Below are 21,744 nucleotides of genomic sequence, written 5' to 3'. Positions count from 1 at the left end.
CCATATTAATGTCTTTTTGTCTCCAGAGATCAAAAAATAGTTGCTTAATGAATAAAAACATTAAAATTTAAATTAGATAAGTAAAGAGTGTATTAGGGTTCTCAAAAGGAACAGAACTAATAGTGTGTGTGTGTGTGTGTGTGTGTGTATATATGTATGCACATATTATTATGTTTATATAGTAAAGGAACTCGTTCTTCTCTTAGTCTATATATATGTTCCATAAATATATATATAAAGTAGAGTTTATTAAGTATTCACACACACAATCACAAGGTCCCACAATAGGGTGTCTGCAGGAAAGCCAGTTGGAGTCCCAAAACTGAAGAATTTGAAGTTCTATGTTCAAGGGCAGGAAGCATCCAGCATGGGAGAAGGATGTAGGCTGGGAGGCTAGGCCAGTCTAGTCTTTACACGTTTTTCTGCCTGCTCTATATTTTAGCTGTGCTGACAGTTGATTAGATGGTGCCCACCCAGATTAAGGGTAGGTTTGCCTTTCCCATCCCACTGACTTAAATGTTAATCTTTTTTGGCAACACCCTCACAGACATGCCCAGGATCAATACTTTGCATTCTTCAGTCCAATTGAGTTGACTCTCAGTATTAACCATCACAAGTCCACCCCTTGTCAACTTGAACCCACACACATCTCCTGAGTTCATACATAATCTTCAAATAAAGACAATAATAAGGTCATAATTACACTTAACATAATAAAGCTATACTTTGTACAACTGGAAATGTACCAATCCCCAACCCAAATATTATTACATAAAGTTAATAATATTTCAATGCTGATAGGAAGTCAATAAATTTTATGTTACATGATAAAGGAAAAAGGAAATGAAATGAAGGTACTTTCTTAGTACAAGTGTATATATGCACACAAATGTTTTTAACAAAAGGAGGAGGAAATATTCATGACAATTACAGTCCTCATTCTTGTAGGTCATGTGGTCATAGCTGGTATTAATGACTACCTTCTTCTACTAACCATTCTGTATTCCCTTTGCCTTCAGCAAGCACCTCAGCAGGTTGTGTTGTTTTTTTTCTTTTCCTGGTGGAGTGACCCAAACCTTCATTCCTGAAGGGTCTGGGCCATTTTTAGGCCTTTCTGGATTGGGCTGTTGTTGTTTCCCATGACCTTAATCACAGGGCATGGTAATACTAAGAGATGCTCTAATGGATCTCTGTATTCCATTCATACTCTTCCTTACCTCCATTGTGGAGTAGTAGAGTGATTTCATCTTGATAGTCCTGATCAGTCACCCAGCCAACACTATAACTCCTTTCTTAGCCTGTTGACTTAAATGTAGGAGAAGCCTAAAGTGTCCAGGTGGCAATTTTAACTTCCCGGTTAATGGAATTGTTGTTGTGTCTCCTGGTGGCAGAATTCTTCCCTCTAGAATTAAGACCTCTAGGCCAGCAAATCATACTGTCGTATGAACAGGAAGCAAAAATTTTGCTAGTGGATCACTAGGGGTGATGATGAATGGTGCCACTTCCACTTCCACCCTTTGATTCCTGGACCCATGAGTCCTGGCTATGGGAGAAACAGTACCATATATTGGATGCTGATTCAGAGCATAAACAGCCTTCTGGATAACTTTGCCCCAGCCCTGCAAGGTATTGTCACCTAGTTGGCATTGTAATTGTAACTTCAAAAGGATATTCCACCATTCTGTCAATCCAGCTGCTTCAGGATGTCAGGGAATATGGTAAGACTAGTGAATTCTATGAGCATGAGCCCACTGCTACACTTCTTTAGCTGTAAAGTGAGTGCCTTGGTCAGAGGCAGTGCTGTGTGGAATATCATGACAGTGGATAAGTCATTCTGTGAATCCACGGATGGTAGTCTTGGTGCAGGATAGCCAAATCCATATCTGGAGTAACTATCTATTCCAGTGAGGATGAATCTCTGCCCTTTCCATGATAGAATAGGTCCAATATAATCAACTTGACACCAGGTAGCTGGCTGATCATCCCAAGGAATGGTACCATATCAAGGGCTCAGTGTTGGTCTCTGCTGCTGGCAAATTGGGCACTCAGCAGTGGTTGTAACCAGGTCAGCCCTGGTCAGTGGAAGTGCATGTTGCTGAGCCCATGCATAACTTCCATTCCTGCCACCATGGACACTTTGTTTGTGGGCCCATTGGGCAGTGACAGGGGTGGCTGTGAAAAGAGACTAAGTGATGCCCACAGAACAGGTCATCCTATCCACTTCATTATTAACATCCACCTTTGCTGAGGTCACCCATTGGTGAGCAATCATATGGGATACAAATACCTTTACAGTTTTTTACCACTCAGAGAGGTTCATCCACATGCCTCTTGCCCAGATTTCTTTGTCACCAATTTTCCAATCATGCTTCTTCCAAGTCCCTGACCATCCAGCCAAAACATTGACTACATCCCATGAATCAGTATAGAATCACACATATGGCTATTTCTCCTTCCATGCAAAGTGTGCAGCCACATACACTGCTCGAAGTTCTGCCCACTGGGAAGATTTCTCTTTACTGCTGACCTTCAGGGATGTCCTAGAATGGAGTTGTAGTGCTGTAGCTATCCACTTACAGTGGTGCTGGCATGTTAAGCAGAACCATCTGTGAACCAGGCCCTAGTCTTTTCTTCCTCTGTCAACTGATCATAGGGAACTCCCCTTGAGGCCATTGGTGCAGACTGGGGGGGAGAAGGCAAGGTGGCAGGAGTGGACACGATGGGCATTTGAGCCACTTGTCTTATGTAACTTACTTGTGGTTTCAGGACCTGCTTGAGCCCAATCACGTATATATCGCTTCCGTTTGATGATGAAATGCTGCTGTGCATGACCCATTTTATGGCTAGATGGGTCAGAAAGCACCCAGTTCTTGATAAGCAGTTCGGGTGGCATGGTGACTTGATGACTCATAGTCAAATGTTCAGTTTCCATCAATGCCCAATAACAGGCCAAGAACTGTCTCTCAAAAGGAGAGTAGTTATCTGCAGAAGATGGCAGGGCCTTCCTCCAAAATCCTAGAAGCCTCTCCTCTGATTCATCTACGGTGGCCTGCCAAAGGCTCCAAACAGCATCCCTCTCTGCCACTGACACCTCAGGCACCATTGGATCTTCTGGGTCATATGGCCCAAGTGGCAGAGCAGCTTGCACAACAGCCTGGACCTGTTGCAGGGCCTTCTCCTGTTCTGGAGTCCACTCCCAGCCTTTCGGGTCAATCAATAAATGGGCTGGAGTAACACACCCAAATGAGGAATGTGTTGCCTCCAAAATCCAAATACACCCACTAGGTATTGTGCCTTTTTCTTGGTTGTAGGAGGGGCCAAATGCAGCAACTTATTTTTCACCTTAGAAGGAATATCTTGACAGGCTCCACACCACTGGACCACTAGAAATTTTACTCAGGTAGAAGTTCTCTGAATTTTAATTGTTTTTATTTCTCATCTTCTGGCACACAAATATCTCACCAATAAGTCCAGTGTGTTTGCTACTTCTTCCTCACTGGATCCAGTCAGCATAATGTCATGAATGTAATGGACCAGTGTCATATATTGTGGAAGCAAAAAGTGATCAAGTTCTCTCTGAATAATATTATGACACAAAGCTGGAGAGTTGATACACCTCTGTGGTATGACAGTAAAGGTATATTGTTAGCCTTGCTACCTGAAGGCAAATTGTTTCTGTTGGGCCTTATGGACAGAGTAGGAATGGAGAAAAAGGCATTTGCCAAGTCAATGGCTGCATAGCGGATACCAGGAGATGTGCTAATTTGTTCAAGCAATGAAACCGCAGCTGGTACAGCAGGTGCAATTGGAGCCACCACTTGGTTAAGCTTATAATAATCTGCTGTCATTTTCCAAGATCCATCTGTCTTCTTCACAAACCAAATAGCAGAGTTGAATGGAGATGTGGTGGGAATCACCACCTCTGCATCTTTCAAGTCCTCAATGGTGGCACTTATCTCTGTGGTCCCTCGAGGGATGCGATACTGTTTTTGATTTACTATTTTTCTAGGAAGAGGCAGCTCTAATGGCTTCCATTTGGCCTTTCCCACCATAATAGCCCTCACCCTACCAGTCATGTAGCAAATGTGGGGGTTCTGGCAGCTTGCAAGTGTGTCTATACCAATTATGCATTCTGGCACTGGGGAAATAACCACAGCATGAGTCTGGGGACCCACTGTAAGTCAGATCCAGCTAAAAACCTTGTTACTTACCTGACTTCCATAAGCCTCTACTTTAACTAGAGGACCACAATGACCTTTTGGGTCCCCTGGAATCAATATCAGCTCAGAGCCACTGTCCACTAATCCCTGAAATGTCTGATTATTTCTTTTTCCCCGATGCACAGATATCTTGATAAAAGGCTGAGGTCTCCTTGGGAAAGGATGAGAGAAAAATTAACAGCATAAATTGTTGGTAATGTAATGGGTCCTTCCTCAAGGGATCCCAGCCTCCCCTTCATTCAAGGGGTTCTGGGTCTGTAAACTGACTCAAGACTGGAAATTGATTGAGGGATCGTGATCCTCTCTTTTTATAATTCAATTTAGTCTTTTGTCCATCTGACCTAGAAGTTTTCTGCTTATAGAAATTAAGTAAGAATGCAGTAGGCTTCCTGTCAATTACACTTCTAGGAACACTGTGATTAATTAGCCAGTGCCAGAGCTCTACATGAGTCAGACTATTCTGATTGCCATTTTGCCTCTGCTGTCCATTATGGGAGCTATGCCCACCTTGCCTTTGAAGGTTGAGTGCTGCCCCTTGGCCCCTGCCACTTTGGGATCCTGTATTTAAATTTTGCAGTTGAGTGACTGTGGTTCCCACTGTCAGATTTGACATACAGAGAAGAGCAATTACAGAGCTCTTCAAAGATGCCAGTGCTGCCCTCACAAATCTGTTTTGCAAGGCATTAGTCAAGAGTATATCTTCTGGACCCCCCAGATGGGATGAGTAGGTCTAAAGTGACTAATCCTCTCTACCATCCCAATCTCCCTAAGCCTTTAGATCCCTTCCTGTATATTAAACCAAGGGAGGTCAGGCATTTCCAGCTTGCTTACAGTGGGCTTTTAGTCTATATTTAGCTAACCAAGCAAATAAACTATTCCAACCTTTTTGAACTCCTCAAGCTGCAACATTAAATGCAGAGTTGCTACTTAGCCCAGATCAATAAATTGAGCCTAATCCAACTCTATGTTCCTTTCACCATCATCCCACACCCTTAATATCTAGTCCCATGCCTGTTCTCCAGATTTCTGCTTATATAAATTAGAAAAATTAAGCAGTTCTTTTTAAATATAGTACACCTCCTCATGGGTCACACTCTCAAGCTGACCTCTAGGGACCCACCAGGACTTTAGTCTATTTATAACTGTAGAAGCAAACAGGGCTGTTGAGGGAGGCTCCTGAGGAGAATCAACATTATCTTGCCTGGCAACTGCCTCAGGGAAGGCCATCACTGTTGCCTTAGGCAGTGTAGGGTTTGTCTCCTCACGCAAAGGTGGACAGGCTGATGGCAGCATGGGTCAGGGAGGGTATGTTGCCACTACTGGGGAAGCTGTTTCTTCTGGGAAAAAGGTTTCATTAGAGTTCACAAACTCAGTGTCCCTAGCTTCATGAGGGCCTTCCCAAATTGCCATTCCAAGTTGCAGGGTCCCATTCTTTTTCAATCAGTACCCTCACTTTAAGGGCTTGTGTCTGTTTCCCCACAATTTCATGTGTTTCTCTACAGGAGATAAGAATATCATTCAGGGAAAATCTTAGCAGATTTGAGGCTCAGTATTTGCTTCTGAAGCCAGGAGTTAGAATCCCTGATTTCATCATCTCCTTTTATCACTTTGTCCACTGAACTTAGGAGCAATCAACTAGCTTCATTATGTTCCTTGGTTCTCCACATAGAGTCAAAAGTGTTATGTATAGAGTCACTAAACTCCTTGCCTCTCATTAGCGGTGAATCAGGAGTGTCAAATATATTTATTTTGCATTACTCTCTAAACAGATCATGCCAAGGACTATCAGTGTTTGCCATACTATTAGAAGTAGAGTCCTTAGCATTTTGGGGGCGATTTATGTTAAGCAGCGAACTCCAGAAACCCCAAAACCAATTAAATAACTCCATCATTAATATTGTTATTCTATTCCTCTAGAACCACTCCTGGTGACAAAATATGTATTAAAATATGTATTAGTCATGGTTCTCTAGAGGGACAGAACCAATAGGAGATATATATATATATATATATACACACACACACACACACACAGATACACACATATACATATATGTATATATATAAAGAAGAATTTATTAAGTATTAACTCATATGATCACAAGGTCCTACAATAGGCCATCTAGAAGCTGAGGAGGAAGAAAAGCCACTCAGAGTCCCAAAACTGAAGAACTTGGAGTCTGATGTTTGAAGGCAGGAAGCATCCAACATGGGAGAAAGATGTAGGCTGGGAGGCTAGGCCAATCTAGTCTTTCTATGTTTTTCTGCTGGTCTTACATTCTAGCTTTGCTGGCAGCTGATTAGATGGTACTCACCCAGATTAAGGATAAGTCTGCCTCTGCCAGACCACTGACACAAATGTTACTCTTTTTGGCAACAACCTCACAGAAACACCCAGGACCAATACTTTGCATCCTTCAATTCAATCAAGTTGACACTCAGTATTAACCATCACAAAGAGATGCACAGATAGATGAACAAATACACAAACAATGAATAAGGGCTCTGATCTGGCTAAGAGAAATGCCAAGATACCAAGCTCAACTACCTCAGGACACCAAGGTAGACTCTGCCTGAGAAGCAGAGTCTTTTACTTTGTGGTTAGTCTATGATGGTGGATGTATTGCCATGTTCAATATGATGATGGATCCAGGCAGCAATGGTGGCAGTGCAGGTGCAATTGTCATCTTGATTTCAGTGGGTCTCATCAGAAGGCACGTCCTTACCATGGACATCCACATGAGAAATACAGTCAGACTGATGGCCCTGATTTGTTTGGATAGTTCATGGGACCAGAGAGGAGTGGCCCAAAGACAGGAGCGCAAAGTAAATAGCTCTATGTTTCTGATACAGAGGCTACCTGGGTATCCCAAGGTGTTTGAGCCTGACACTGCTCTTCATTAGATGATACATTTTCTCTGTTTGCTCATCTATCTGTGCATCTGTTTTTCATCTAATTTGATCTTTATTTTTCATTCATTAAACAAGTATGTATTTATCCTGGAGACTGAAAAATAGTAAGATATTCTGCTTGTCATCTAACATACTCTAATGGGACAGATACATACATACAGTTACACACACACACACATGCAGCTTATAATACAATATGTTAATTACAATGATAGATATAAATGATGGGAGCAGAGAAGAGAAGCATCTACAATAGACTAGAATCAGAGAAATCTTTCTGTCCATAGTGGTTGCAAATTTCTCTCCTTTCACAACCGGGGCAGGTACATGTCTCTATAGCTATTACCTGTAAAGGAGTGGAAACTTCTGCTCGCCCACTCCTTTTAGAGTCAATCTTAGAAACTGAGGCTGACTGGTAGGTTAGTGAGGAAGTCCTTTCACCCAGAGAAGAGTTGACAAAAACGCTTTGAGAGCTGTCCTAGCCTTCAACTGTTTCAGAAATCTCTCCTCATTAACGTGGATTAAAGTGATGGATTCCTTTTTTTTTTTTTTTTGGGACAGAGTCTTGCTCTGTCACCCAGGCTGGAGTGCAGTGGTGCAGTCTCAGCTCACTGCAACCTCTGCCTCCTAGGTTCCAGTACTTCTCCTGCCTCGGCCACTCTAGTAGCTGGGATTATAGGTGTGTACCACCACAACCAGCTAATGTTTATATTTTTAGTAGAGATGGAGTTTCACCATGTTGATCAGGCTGGTCTGAAACTCCTGACCTCAGATGATCCACCCTACTTGGCTTCCTAAAGTGCTGAGATTATAGGCTTGAGCCACTGTGCCCGGCCTAAAGTGAGAAATTCTTATTATGCAGTTGAGCATTCAGTGTGGTCAGCATGTTTACTACCCAGTTTCTAAAGATGTTCCACAAATCACTTTTATCATCCCAGAAGTCTCTGATCCTTCCTCTTCCAGCAAACCATGAATCTGTCAGCATTCTATCCTTTCACTGTCAAGAACTGTAAGGAGTCTAAGATTGTGCCCTACTTGAAAGCTAAGAATTTAATCTGCCACAATTTCATGGATGCTGCCAAAAGAATCGTAGGGCAGAGACTAAGGATTTAATTACTTTGCAGCAACAGCAGTAGAGTATCAACATTTTCTTGTACCAATTTCTCAAGACCCAATTTCTATAGTGCAGGCAAAGATGATCATGTGATACAATTATATACAATGGATCATTTTATAGGTTGTGTTCCCTCAGTTTAGGTAACATCTATTTTATAATGGTCAGTAAGCAAACCTACCCTTTTCTTTGAAAGTAGACATTTTTATCATCTAAAGCTATAGTTATACAAGATTCTTAAAAAGATAGTCCAAAGTAAAGGCAGTCAGTGACACTGCTAGTTCTGAGAGCTCCAATCACTTCCATAGAGATTTCTACAAGTATGAGAACTTACATAAAGTGATATCAACCCTCTGTCTTAATCTTTCCATTAACCATGCTCAGCTTTAGCCCGATCATCAATTTACTTTTGAATAGTCCGTGTTCAACACTCCCTGCTGGGAGGCTTTGAAATATAAAAATTTGCCTTTGAATAACTGTCCCATTTTATGTTTTCTCTTTAAGAGCAACATAAAAATGGGTTAGATAGTACATTTGTATGCTAAAATTGAAATAAGCAACATCTAATAATATTTATTCAGGCCTTACATATTTTAATGTATATATTCAAAGTTTGAAAACAATATACATTTGAGAAAATAAAAAGGAGTGTTGATTTTTTTAAACTTATTTTTAGCTTACAGATTGCAATGGACCAAAGGAAAATGTTTCATGTATTGAGCAAAATAAAGAAAATCAGTGTTTCGAAAATGAAGCTGATGAGAAGACAACTGTAAGTATTACAGTGTTTTCTTTCTTACTAGGCTTAATGGGTAAGATTTGTCTTATATCTGTGGTTAGTGCTAGTAATGTTTAAAAAGAAAATAAAATAAAATGTGTAACCTAATTTCCAGCTTTGGTCTGGTCAGCATATTGGGTTTTCAGGCTTCTGAGCTGACACTGAATGTGTATCATTTTGTGTAGTTTTGTGGTTCATTTTGGGTTCTGTGTTTTAGTACAGTCTTAAAGTGCTGGTTATCACACAATCATTTTGTAGGCTATTTCATTTTTCTTCTCTTGAAAAATACTTTTGTTTAACCTAGAAGATGTTAACTATTTGAGACAGTAATAAAATGCTAAGTATGCTTCCAGGAAAGAAAGTCATCTAATTTGGCAATGAGACTGTTTTTTTCCAAAAGAAGGGAGGGAGGGTGGATATCCATGCTGGGTTCATGAATACTTAGAAGACAAATTTTTGAACTTCCTGACTGTTCACAAGGATATTTGTATTTTTGCTTCCTGAAAATGAAGTCATTAGTCTTAAGAGGGATACAAATGTGCCAGCCTTTCAGGCAGCTAAATTAAATAAATGCTGAAAAGTATATTATAGAAACTTCTGTTTTCACCATTGGAGAGCATATTGCTAGCTTATGCTACTTAAACTCTAAAAGCTTCCATTTTCTCATCTTATAGGGTTCTTTTGAAATTTTAATGAGTTCCTGAATATGAACATGCTTAGTATTGCTTGGCAAATAGTAGCTATTCATTCTATTGAAATGAATTGCAAGTTTTGCATTTATTTTATTGAGTTGATATTTTTATTAACATCTGGGAAGTAAAAATATCAGTGAAGACTTTAGACCTTTAATTATGAAGAAACACTTTATATTTAATATGATTTCTTTATTTAATTCCTATTATTTCTTTTGAACAATGTAAAATAATTGCGAGTATTTTTTAGGGGTATATTCTGTATTTAAATAAACCTAATAAACAACACATAAACACATAAACAATACCAAAGTTTGGAGCTTTGGTATTCCAGAGTCATAGTGAGAAACAATGAGGATTTTTAATCGGCTTATAGAGAAATGAGGAATCTCAAATAAATAATTGACAGGACTTGGTGACTAGGCAAATTGAGAGTTAGGTGGTATCAGAACAAAAATGGGGTTATTTGCAGGAAAGTTGACTAATAGAAGTAACTAATTCAATTATGACATCTTAAATTTGAAGTAGCATGGGAACACCTAAGAAAATACCTTGAGAGGAGATGGGACATATTTGTTTAGAACTAAGTGTATTATCAAAAGTAGGATAGTGTGATAGAATGGAATGAAGAAAAGATTCAAAGTCAGAGATGAGAATTTGTATATTGGCCTCTATCACAAATTAGTCATTTGATGTCAGGCACTTTAAATGACTTTATTTTTGTGCCTGAAATGAGATAAAATGAGATAACACCTATTGTGCCTATACTATAGGAATTTAAAGAAGATGAAATAGGATAGTTATATATGAAAAGATTGATAGGTAAATGCTCTGGATAGTGCACGCATTTGGAGAAATGAGTGGAGCACTAAATGCCTCTTAGGAATATTTTGTTTTAGATACCATTTTAATTGTTTGATACTTTATTTTTTTCAGCAAAAACCAGAGTCTAGCCAATTAGAACCTGGTTAATTAAGGGACTAAGTAAATACCATGCAAATACCACAATAGATGGGGCAGAAAGTTAGGTTTCTTTCAGCAAGAACAGAGAGGTAACAAGGTAGAAACGTGTTTGACTGTAGGACACATATCAGACTGAGAAGAATTGCATAAGAGTAAGTCATAACTGGAAACATAGGTGTTGGGAAATTACTTTTGTATACTTACTATTTGAGTGTCCTTGGGCAAGTCACTTCGACTATCTGTGTGCCTCATTTTCCTAATCTAAGCCCTCATCTAAAGTGAGAGACTAATTAGCTATTAACAATTTATGGGGCGGGCTGCAGTGGCTCACTCCTGTAATCCCAGCATTTTGGGAGGCCAAGGTAGGTACATCACTTGAGGCCAGGAGTTCGAGACCAACCTGGCCAACATGGTGAAACCCCATCTCTACAAAAAATACAAAAATTAGCCAGGTGTTGTGGAATTTGCCTGTAATCCCAGCTACTTGGGAGGCTGAGGCAGGAGAAAACTTGAACCCGGGAGGCAGAGGTTGCAGTAAGCCGAGATCATGCTACTGCACTCCAGCATGGGTGACAGAGCAAGACTCCATCTCGAAAAAATTAAATAAATAATAAAATAAAGTGAAAATAAAATAAATAAATAAAATAACTTATGGTTCCTTTCCATTATAATACATTTAGGATACTTTGATAGAATAGAAAAATTATGTATTTTAGAGAATTTCAGCATTGCTCTTAATTATTTTCAGGCTATAATGTGTATTTATCCTCTGTTAAATAGCTGCACCTTCTAATTAATAATTTTGTAGCTCTGCTCTATTTTTCTGATAACTGTTCTTTCTGATATTTAGAAGGAAACTTCTTTTTCTGAATGCCACTCATCTATGGGAAAGAAGGTTTTTATATTTGTTTTATGGAATGAGAGCAGAATGAGAATCCCCTTGTGTCTATATATTTACATGAAATGCTGCCCATAATCCTTATTTTAAAAGTGGTAGTTCTGAGACACTAAATAACCAAATCAATTTTGGAAAATAAGAACAAATTTAGAAGCCTCACACATCCTGATTTCAAAGCTTACTACAAAGCAACAGTAATCAAGATGGCGTGGTACTGGCATAAACACATAGATACATTGGCATAGATAGATTGATCAATGAAACAGAATGTAGACCCTAGAAATAGACCCTTGCATATATGGCCAAATTCTTTTAAATAATGGAGCTGGGCCTACCAATGGACAAAGGGCAGTTTCTTTAATAAATGATGGTGGGAAACTGGATATCTACATGCAAAAGTGTAAAATTTGGTCTTTATACCATATAAACAAATTAACTCAAAATGAATTGAAGATATAAATAAGACTTTAAACTCTGTAACTCCTACAGAAAATATAAGATCTAAACTATAAAACTAACAGAAAAATCTCAGGACACATTGAATTAGGCAACAATTTCTTGAATATGACACCAGAAGCACAGGCAACTAAAAGCAAAAATAAACAAATTGTACTGCATCAAACTTAAAGCCTTCTGTGCGTCAAAGAAAACCATCACTAGAGTGAAAAGACAACCAATAGAACTGGAGAAAGCATTTGCAAATCATATATATGTGAAGGGTTATATCCAGAATATATAAAGAACTTCTACAACTCAACAACAAATAACAAGTAACACAATTAAAAATGGACAAAAGACTTGAATAGGTAATTCTCCAAAGAAAATATACAAATGGCTAACTCACCTATGAATAATGTTTACCACCACCAATCATAAGGTAAATGCCAATCAAAACCACAATGAAATATCATTTCACACCCATTAGGATGCCTGCCATCAAAAGAACAAAAAATAATGTGTTGAAAAGGATGTGGAGAAACTGAAAGGCTTGTACACTGTTGGTGGGAATTTAGAATGATGCCACCATTATGGAAAACAGTAGAGAGGTTCCTGAAAACATTAAAAATATAATTACCATATGATCCAACAATTTCACCTCTGGGTAAATATCCAAAAGAACTCAAAGCAGAATCTTGAAATATTTACACAGCCATATTCATCACAGCCTTATTTGCAATAGCCAAGAGGAAGCAACCCAAATGTCCATTAACAGATAAATGGATAAAGAAAATGTTATATATAGACACACACACAGCCACTCACACCCCCACACCCCCCTGCCCCCACATTATGTAGCCTTAGGAACAAAAGGAAATTCTATCATATGCTACAACATGAGTTGACCTTGAGGACATTATGCTAAGCAAAATAAGCCAGTCAAAACACAGGGAAGGAGGGGAATTAGTGTTTACTGGGTATATAGTTCCAGTTTTTCAAGATGAAAAACTCATCTAGGTAGCTGTTGCACAACAATGTAATGATATACTTAACACTTGAACTCTACACTTAAAAATGGTCAGTATTATAAATTTAAGGTTATGTGGTTCTTTTTACAATACAATAATAATTTAAAAAGTGATGTTTTTTAGTTAATCTTCCCAGAGGACCAAGTTTGAAAATATTATAGAGTCAGGATTAAAGGTAATTTTAATGGCAATACAGAGAAGTGACTCTCCTTAGTTTTTAATTATTTTTATTGTCACTCTGCTAAAAGGGATTCTTTTAACTGCTGGAAAGCCTCAAGTTATAGGATATTTACCATCTCCAAGGGTAGCTCATTCTATCTGGTCAAGTTTGAATATTGTTTAGTCTGATATGTATATATATATATAAAACTTTATTTAACTGATCAATCCAATATTAATGTATTTGTTTACTGTCTCTAAAGCAACACAAACACTACAGAAATGATATTATACTAATTTAATACATATGTATTTAGGATTCTGACTTTTATACTTGCTTGAAGACAATAGAGTATATTCTGTTCAGATATAGAGCACTTAGGACCAAACATTGAAGTTTATGGTATTTACTACCTGGATCAATGAATTCAATAATTTCCAAACTGCAGAAAATCATTATAACAAAGATGGGATAGGAATTGGCATTAGATAATAAAGATTCATCCTGGTTCATATAGAATATTGACCATAGTGAAATAAGAGATGACACAAACAGTGGAAATACATTCCATCCTCATGGATAGGAAGAATCGATATCATGCAACTGGCCATACTGCCCAAAGTACTTTATAGATTCAGTGCTATTCCCATCAAAATACTATTGACATTCTTCACAGAATTAGAAAAAAAACTACTTTAAATTTCATATGGAACCAAAAGAGACCGTATAGCCAACACAATCCTAAGCAAAAAGAACAAAGCTGGAGGCTTTATGTTACCTTAATTCAAACTATATTACAAGGCTACAGTTACCAAAACAGCATGATATTGGTAGCAAAAGAGCTGTATAGACAAAGGGAACAGAACAGAGACCTCAGAAATAACACCACACATCTACAACCATCTGATCTTCAGCAAACCAGACAAAAACTAGCAATGGGGAAAGTATTCCCTATTTAATAAAGGGTGCTGGGAAAACTGGCTAGCTACATGCAGAAAACTGAAACTGGACCCCTTCCTTACACCTTATAAAAACAACTCAGGATGGATTAAATACTTAGGCATAAAACCCAAAACCATAAAAACCTTGGAAGAAAACCTAGGCAATACCATTCAAGATATAGGCATGGGCAAAGACTTCGTGATGGAAATGTCAAAAGCAATAGCAACAAAAGCCAAAATTGACAAATGGAATCTAATTAAACTACAGAGCTTCTGCACAGCGATGGAAACTATCATCAGAGCAAACAAGGAACCTACAGAATGGAAGAAAATTTTTGCAATCTACTCATCTGACAAAGGTCTAATATTCAGAATTTATAAGGAACTTAAAGAAATTTATAAGAAACAACCCCATTAAAAAATGGGCAAAGGACATGAACAGACATTTTTCAAAAGACAACATTTATGTGGCCAAGAAACGTGTAAATAAAAGCCCAACATCACTGATCATTAGAGAAATGCAAATCAAAACCACAATTAGGTACCATCTCATGACAGTCAGAATGGTGATTATTAAAAAGCAAGAAACAGTAGATGCTGGTGAGGCTGTGGAGAAATAGGAATGCTTTTATACTGTTGATAGGAATGTAAATTAGTTAAACCACTGTGGAAAACAATATGGCAATTCCTCAAGGATCTAGAATGAGAAATACCATTTGACCCAGAAATCCCATTACTGGATATATACCCAAAGGAATATAAATCATTCTGTTATAAAGACACATGCACATGTATGTTTGTTGCAGCACTATTTACAGTAGCAAAGACATGGAACCAACCCAAATGCCCATCAGTAACAGACTGGGTAAAGAAAATGTGGTACATATACACCATGGAATACTGTGCAGCCATAGAAACAAATGAGATCATGTCTTTTTCAGAGACAAAGATGAAGCCAGAAGCCATCATCCTTAGCAAACTAACACAGGAACAGAAAACTAAACATCATATGTCCTCACTCTTAAGTAGGAGTTGAACAATGAGAACACATGGACACAGAAGGGGGAACAAGGTACACTGGCACCAGAAGGGAGGGAGGGCATTAGGACAATAGCTAATGCATGTGAAGCTTAAGACCTATATGACAGGTTGATAGATACAGCCACCCATGGCACACACATACCTAAGTAACAAACCTGCACGTTCTGCATTTGTATCCCAGAACTTAAAGTAAAATAAAAGAATATTCACTGTACTGGTCCATCAGCTTGATAGCTATGTAACTTGGGGTAAGTCAATTTTTCTGAATCTGAGTTTCTTTACCTGTAAAATTATACTTAATTCACTGGTTATGAATACTTAATGATATTATACACATGAAAATTCATAATGACTGGTAAATGAAAAGTTAATGGTTATTTGCAAGTCATATATTTGATAAGGGCTTAATATCCAAAATTTATAAATCATTTATGCAACTCACTAGTGGAAAAACTCATTAAAACATGGGCAAAATACTTGGGTGGACATTTCTTCAAAGGAGACATAGAAATGTCCAACAGGTATATAAAAAGAGGCTAAACTTTATTAATCATCACAGAAATGCAAATCCAAACTACTGTGAGAAGCCACCTCACACTCATCAGGATGGCTTTATCAAAAAGTCATTGGTAGAAAGGAGGCAAATCAATATGGCTGAATAGAACACTCCAGTGATTATCCCCCCTGCAGGAGCACCAAATTGAATAACTATCCATGCAAAAAAGCATCTTCATAAGAATCAAAGATTAGGTTAGTGATCACAGCAGCTGGCTTAAATATCATATCAGGGAAGGAGGCACTAAAGAAGGTAGGAAAGACAGTTTTGCATTGCCTATACCACCCTTCCCCCATCCCACGGCAATGTATGCACAGAGAGAATCTGTGTGTTTGCAGGAGAAAAAGTGAAGTGATTGTGAGACTTTGCATTGGAACTCAATTCTGCTCTCTCACAGCAGAATACAACACAGGGCAAAATTCCACCGGTGTCCACAGATGGAGCATTTAGACCAGCCCTGTCAAAGAGGAATTCTCCACCCTACTAGTAGGAACCCGAGTTTAGAGTAGCTCCACCGTTGTCTGACTAAAGTAGCCTAGTGTCCTAAATAATTTTGAATGTCAGTCAGGTCACAAGCTCTGCAGTCCTTGAGTAAGTCCTGGGACTGCTCTGGGCTTGCAGCCAGTAGACTGGGGTACATGAAACCCAGTGAGATACTTGTTGTCATAGCCAAGGGAGTGTTTGAGTTACCCTTCCCTAATTCCAGGCAGTTCAGCTTGGGAGAGACTCCTTACACTTTGGGAAAGCAGAAGAAAAAGTGCAGAGGACTTCATCTTCCAACTTGACTGCCAGCTCAGCCACAGTAAAATAAAGCCCATGCTGATTCATGAAACCTTTAATTCCAGGCCTTAGCTCCTGGATGGCATTTCTAGACCTACCCTGGGCTAGAAAGGAACCTGCTTCCCTGACTGGAAGGACCCATTCCTGGCTGAATATGCCACCTGCTGACTAAAGAGCCCTTGGGTATTCAATAAACAGCAGCAGCAGCCAGGAATTATTAGCCATGGACCTTGGATGAAACCCAAGTACTGTGATGCCTTTAGGTATTATCTAGCCTAATCCTGGCTGTGGTAACCATGGGAGTCCTTGTGCCACCCTTCCTCCAACTCCACCAAGCGCAGGGGTGGGGAGAGAGAGAGAGAGAGCGAGAGAGAGAGAGAGAGAGAGACTGACTGACTGACTGACGTGTTTGGGGAAAGTGAGAAGTGAGGGAAGAGAAAGAGTGATTGCTACCTGGTAATCCAGGGTCCAGGGAATTACCCAGATCTTACCCAACCCTACTAAGGTGGTGCCTCTTGGAGTCTACAAATAAAAGAAAAGAATATTCACCATACTGGGTCATCAAGAACCAGCAATCAAGAATTACAACATTACTAGTTTACTAGTTCTGGGACATCCCCCAGAGCTGATATGGCTTCAATGACCAAAGACTTAGATCACAACAATCAATTCCATTTGAATACCTGGAAAGCCTTCTTAAGAAGGATAGGTACAAACAAGCTGAGACTGCCAGGTTAGAAAAAATACCTAACTTTTAAATAGTCAGATATTAACAAACATCCATAAGCATCAAAAACATCCAGGAAAACATGATCTCACTAAACAAACTAAATAAGTTACCAGTAACGAATCCTAGGGTGGTGGAAATAGATGAACTTTCAGAAAGCGAATTCAAAATAGCTGTTTTGAGAAAGCTCAATGAATGTCAACATAACACAGAGGAGGGATTCAGAATCTTATCACAGAATTTAACAAACAGATTGAAATATCTTTTTAAATAATCAAGCAGAATTCCTCAGCTGAAAAATTCAATTATCAGAGTAAAAAATGCATTCCAATTTCTGAGAAGTAGAATTGATCAAGCAGAAGGAAATGTTAGTGAGATTGAAGACAGGCTATATAAAAATGTACAGTCATGGGGGAAAAAAGAAAAAAATAATAAAATAAAACCTATGGGATCTAGAAAATAGTCTCAAAAGGGAAAATGTAAAATTTATTGACCTTGAGGAGAAAGTAAAGAGAGAGATCAGGTAAGAAGGTTTATTTAAGAAATAATAACAGAGAAATTTCCAAACCTAGAAAAAAATTAGTATTTAGGTATAAGAAGTTCATAGAAAATCAAGCAGATTTAACACACATAAGACTACCTGAACACATTTAATAATCAAATTCCCAAAGGCCAAGGATAAAGAACGGATTCTAAAAGCAGCAAGAGAAAAGAAACAAGTAACGTGTAAGGTAGAATACATTTGACAACAGACTTTCCAGTGGAAACCTGACAGACCAGGATAGAGGGGCATGACATATTAAAGGGCTGGAAAAAGAAACCACATCTTTTATTCTAGACGAGCATATCCAGTGAAAATAGCCTTCAAACATGAAGAAAAAGTAAAAACTTTACCAGTCAAATAAAAGTTGAGGGATTTTAAAAAATTTATTTATTATACTTTAAGTTCTGGGTACATGTGCAGATCCTGCAGGTTTGTTACATAAGTATACATGTGCCATGGTAGTGGTTTGCTGCATCTGTTGCCCCGTCATTTACATTAGTTATTTCTCTTAATGCTATTCCTCCCCAATCCCCCATCCCCTGCTATTCCTCCCCTAGCCCCCCACACCCCAGGCCCCAGTGTGTGATGTTCCTTTCCATGTGTTGTGTGTTCTCATTGTTCAACGCCCACTTATGAGTGAACACGTGGTGTTTGATTTTCTGTTTTTGTGTCAGTTTGCTGAGAATGATGGTTTCTAGTTTCATCCATGTCCCTGCAAAGGACACGAACGCTTCTTTTTTTTATGACTGCATAGTATTCCATGGTGTACATGTGTCACATTTTCTTTATCTAGTCTATCATTGATGGGCATTTGGGTTGCTTCCAAGTCTTTGCTATTGTGAACAGTGCCTCAGTATACACATGTGTGCATGCATCTTTATAATAGAATGGCTTATAATTCTTTGGTTATATATCCAGTAATGGGATTGCTGGGTCAGATGGCATTTCTGTGTCTAGATCCTTGAGGAATCACCACACTGTCTTCCACAAAGTTTGAATTAGTTTACATTCCCACCAACAGTGTAAAGGCATTCTTCATCAACAGTGGACTTGTCCTAAGAGCAATGTTAAAGGAGTTATTCAATCTAAAGGAAAAGGCCATTAACAAACAATAAGAAATCATCTGAAGGTACAAAACTCACTGGTAATAGCAAATACACAGACAAATACAGAATACTTCAACACTGTAGTTGTGGTTTGTAAACCACTTATATCTTGAATAGGAAGACTAAAAGGTAAACCTATCAAAAATAATAACTACAAAATATATATATTTTATTGCATTTTAAGTTTTGGGGTACATGTGAAGAACATGCAAGATTGTTGCATAGGTACATACATGGCAATGTGGTTTGCTGCCTTCCTCCTCATCACCTATATCTGGCATTTCTCCCCATGTTATCCCTCCCCAACTCCCCACCCCCTGTTGTTGCTCCCCTATTTCCCCCCGACAGACCCCAGTGTTTGATGCTCCCTTCCCTGTGTCCATGTGTTCTCATTGTTCAATATCCACCTATGAGTGAGAACATGTGGTGTTTGATTTTTCTGTTCTTATATCAATTTGCTGAGAATGATGGTTTCCAGGTTCATCCATGTCCCTACAAAGGACACAAACTCATAGTTTTTGATGGCTGCATAGTATTCCATGGTGTATATGTGCCACATTTTCCCTGTCCATGGGAAAATTTATTGATGGGCATTGGGTTGGTCCCAAGTCTTTGCTATTGTATTTATTTATTAATGCCCATTTATTGATGCCCATTTATTGATGGCAAATTTTATTGATGGGCAAAATTTATTGATGCCCATTTATTGATGGGCATTTGGGTTGGTCCCAAGTCTTTGCTATTGTAAACAGTGCTGCAATGAACATTCGTGTGCATGTGTCCTTATAATAGAATGATTTATAATCCTTTGGATAGATACCCAGTAATGGGATTGCTGGGTCAAATGGAATTTCTATTTCTAGGTCCTTGAGGAATCGCCACACTGTCTTCCACAATGGTTGAACTAATTTACACTCCCACCACCAGTGTAAAAGTGTTCCTATTTCTCCACATCCTCTCCAGCATCTGTTGTCTCCAGATTTTTTAATGATCGCCATTCTAACTGGCATGAGATGGTATCTCAATGTAGTTTTGATTTGCATTTCTCTAATGACCAGTGATGATGAGCATTTTTTCTTGTTTGTTGGCCTCATGTATGTCTTCTTTTGTAAAGTGTCTGTTCTTATCCTTTGCCCACTTTTGAATGGGCTTATTTTTTTCTTTGAATCTGTTTTAGTTCTTTGTAGATTCTGGATATTAGCCCTTTGTCAGATGGGTAGATTGCAAAAATTTTTTCCCATTCTGTTGATTGCTGATTCACTCTAATGATTGTTTCTTTTGCTGTGCAGAAGCTCTGGAGTTTAATTAGGTCCCATTTGTCTATAGAAACAACTGAAAGTGAAAGAACAGGGAGGATAAAGTGTAGCGATTTGTTTTAAGTTTTCTCTTTGCTTCTTCATTGTTTTTGAAATCAGAGTTAGGTTGTCTTTAATTTAAAATTATTTTTTACAAGATATTATTTGCAAGCTTCATTATAACCTCAAATCAAAAAACCCACAACAGATACACAAAAAAGCAAAAGCAAGAAATTAGAACATACTATCAAATAAATTCACTTTTACATAAAGGAAGATAGGAATTAAGCAGGGAAGAGAGGACCACAAAGCAACCAGAAAACAAATAACAAAATGGGAGGAGTAAGTTCTTACCTATCAATAATAACATTGAATGTAAATAGAGTAAACTTTTCATTAAGAAATATAAAGTGGCTGCACTGATTTAAAGAAAACCACAACAACCAAGACACAATTATATGCTGCCTACAAAGTTCACTTCACCTATAGAGTGAAATTAAAGGAATGGAAAATGATATTCTGTACAAATGTAAGCTAAGAAAGAGCAGGAATAGCTATACTTATGTCAGATAGAATAAATTCTAAGACAGAAACTATAAGAAGGACATTATATAATGATAAAAGGGTCCATTTGGCAAGAAGATATAACAATTATACATATATATGCACCCAACAGTGGAGCACCCATTTATATATAGCAAACGTTATTAAAGCTGAAGAGAAAGGAATACCCCAATACAATACTAGCTAGAGAGCTCAACACCCCATTTTCATCATTGAACAAATCATCCAGACAGAAAATCAACATCAGACTTAATCTGCCCTGTCAACCAAATGGGCCTAATAGTTATTACAGAACATTTTAACTAAAAGCTGCAGAATATACATTATTCCTGTCAGCACATGTGTCTTTCTGAAGGATAGACCATATGTTAAGCTATGAAATGAGTTGTAAAACATTCAAAACATTAAAATTATATTAAATATTTTTTCTCATCACAATGGAATAAAACTAAAAATCAATAACAAGAGGAACTTTGGAAACTATACAAACACATAGAAATTAAATAATGTGCTCCTGAGTGACCAGTAGGTCAATGCAGAAATTAGGAAGAAAATTTTAAAATTTTATGAAACAAGTGAAAAGGGAAGCACGACCTACTTAAATCTATGGGTTATAGCAATATCAATTCTAAGATGGGAGTATACCAATAAGCACTAGTATTAAAAATAGAGAAACTTCAAATAAATAACCTAATGATGCATCATAAAGAACTACAAAATCAAAAGCAAACCACGCCAAAATTAGTAGAAGTAAAGAAATAAACATCAGAGCAGAAATAGATGAAATTAAATCAAAGAACTTGAAATATTAGGGAAATGAAAAGGTTGGTGTTTTGAAAAGATAAACAAAATCAACTTGTAGCCATACTGAGAACAAAAGAGAGAAGACACCCCAAAGTAAAATTAGAGATGAAAAATATGACATTACAACTGATATCACAGAAAAATTCAAAGGATTATTAGAGACTATGATGAACACTATGCCA

General features: G+C 38.0%; 1 protein-coding gene across 9 annotated transcripts in view; it reads left to right on the top strand.

The window, feature by feature from the left end:
- DLG2 (discs large MAGUK scaffold protein 2) overlaps positions 1–21,744 on the top strand; it is a 2,157,409-nt gene that overhangs the window by 452,601 nt on the left and 1,683,064 nt on the right. For all 9 annotated transcript variants that reach the window (XM_064365356.1, XM_012469540.2, XM_012469543.2 and 6 more), the window contains one exon: positions 8,924–9,019. In XM_064365356.1, the coding sequence (XP_064221426.1) occupies positions 8,924–9,019 (96 nt within the window). The remainder of the gene's footprint in view (positions 1–8,923; positions 9,020–21,744) is intronic.

The sequence above is a fragment of the Aotus nancymaae genome, unplaced genomic scaffold, assembly GCF_030222135.1.
Source record: "Aotus nancymaae isolate 86718 unplaced genomic scaffold, 86718_ANA_hifiasm-v0.15.2.pri h1tg000059l, whole genome shotgun sequence".
Taxonomy (NCBI): Eukaryota; Metazoa; Chordata; class Mammalia; order Primates; family Aotidae; genus Aotus; species Aotus nancymaae.
This window is presented reverse-complemented; position numbering and strand designations above follow the sequence as displayed.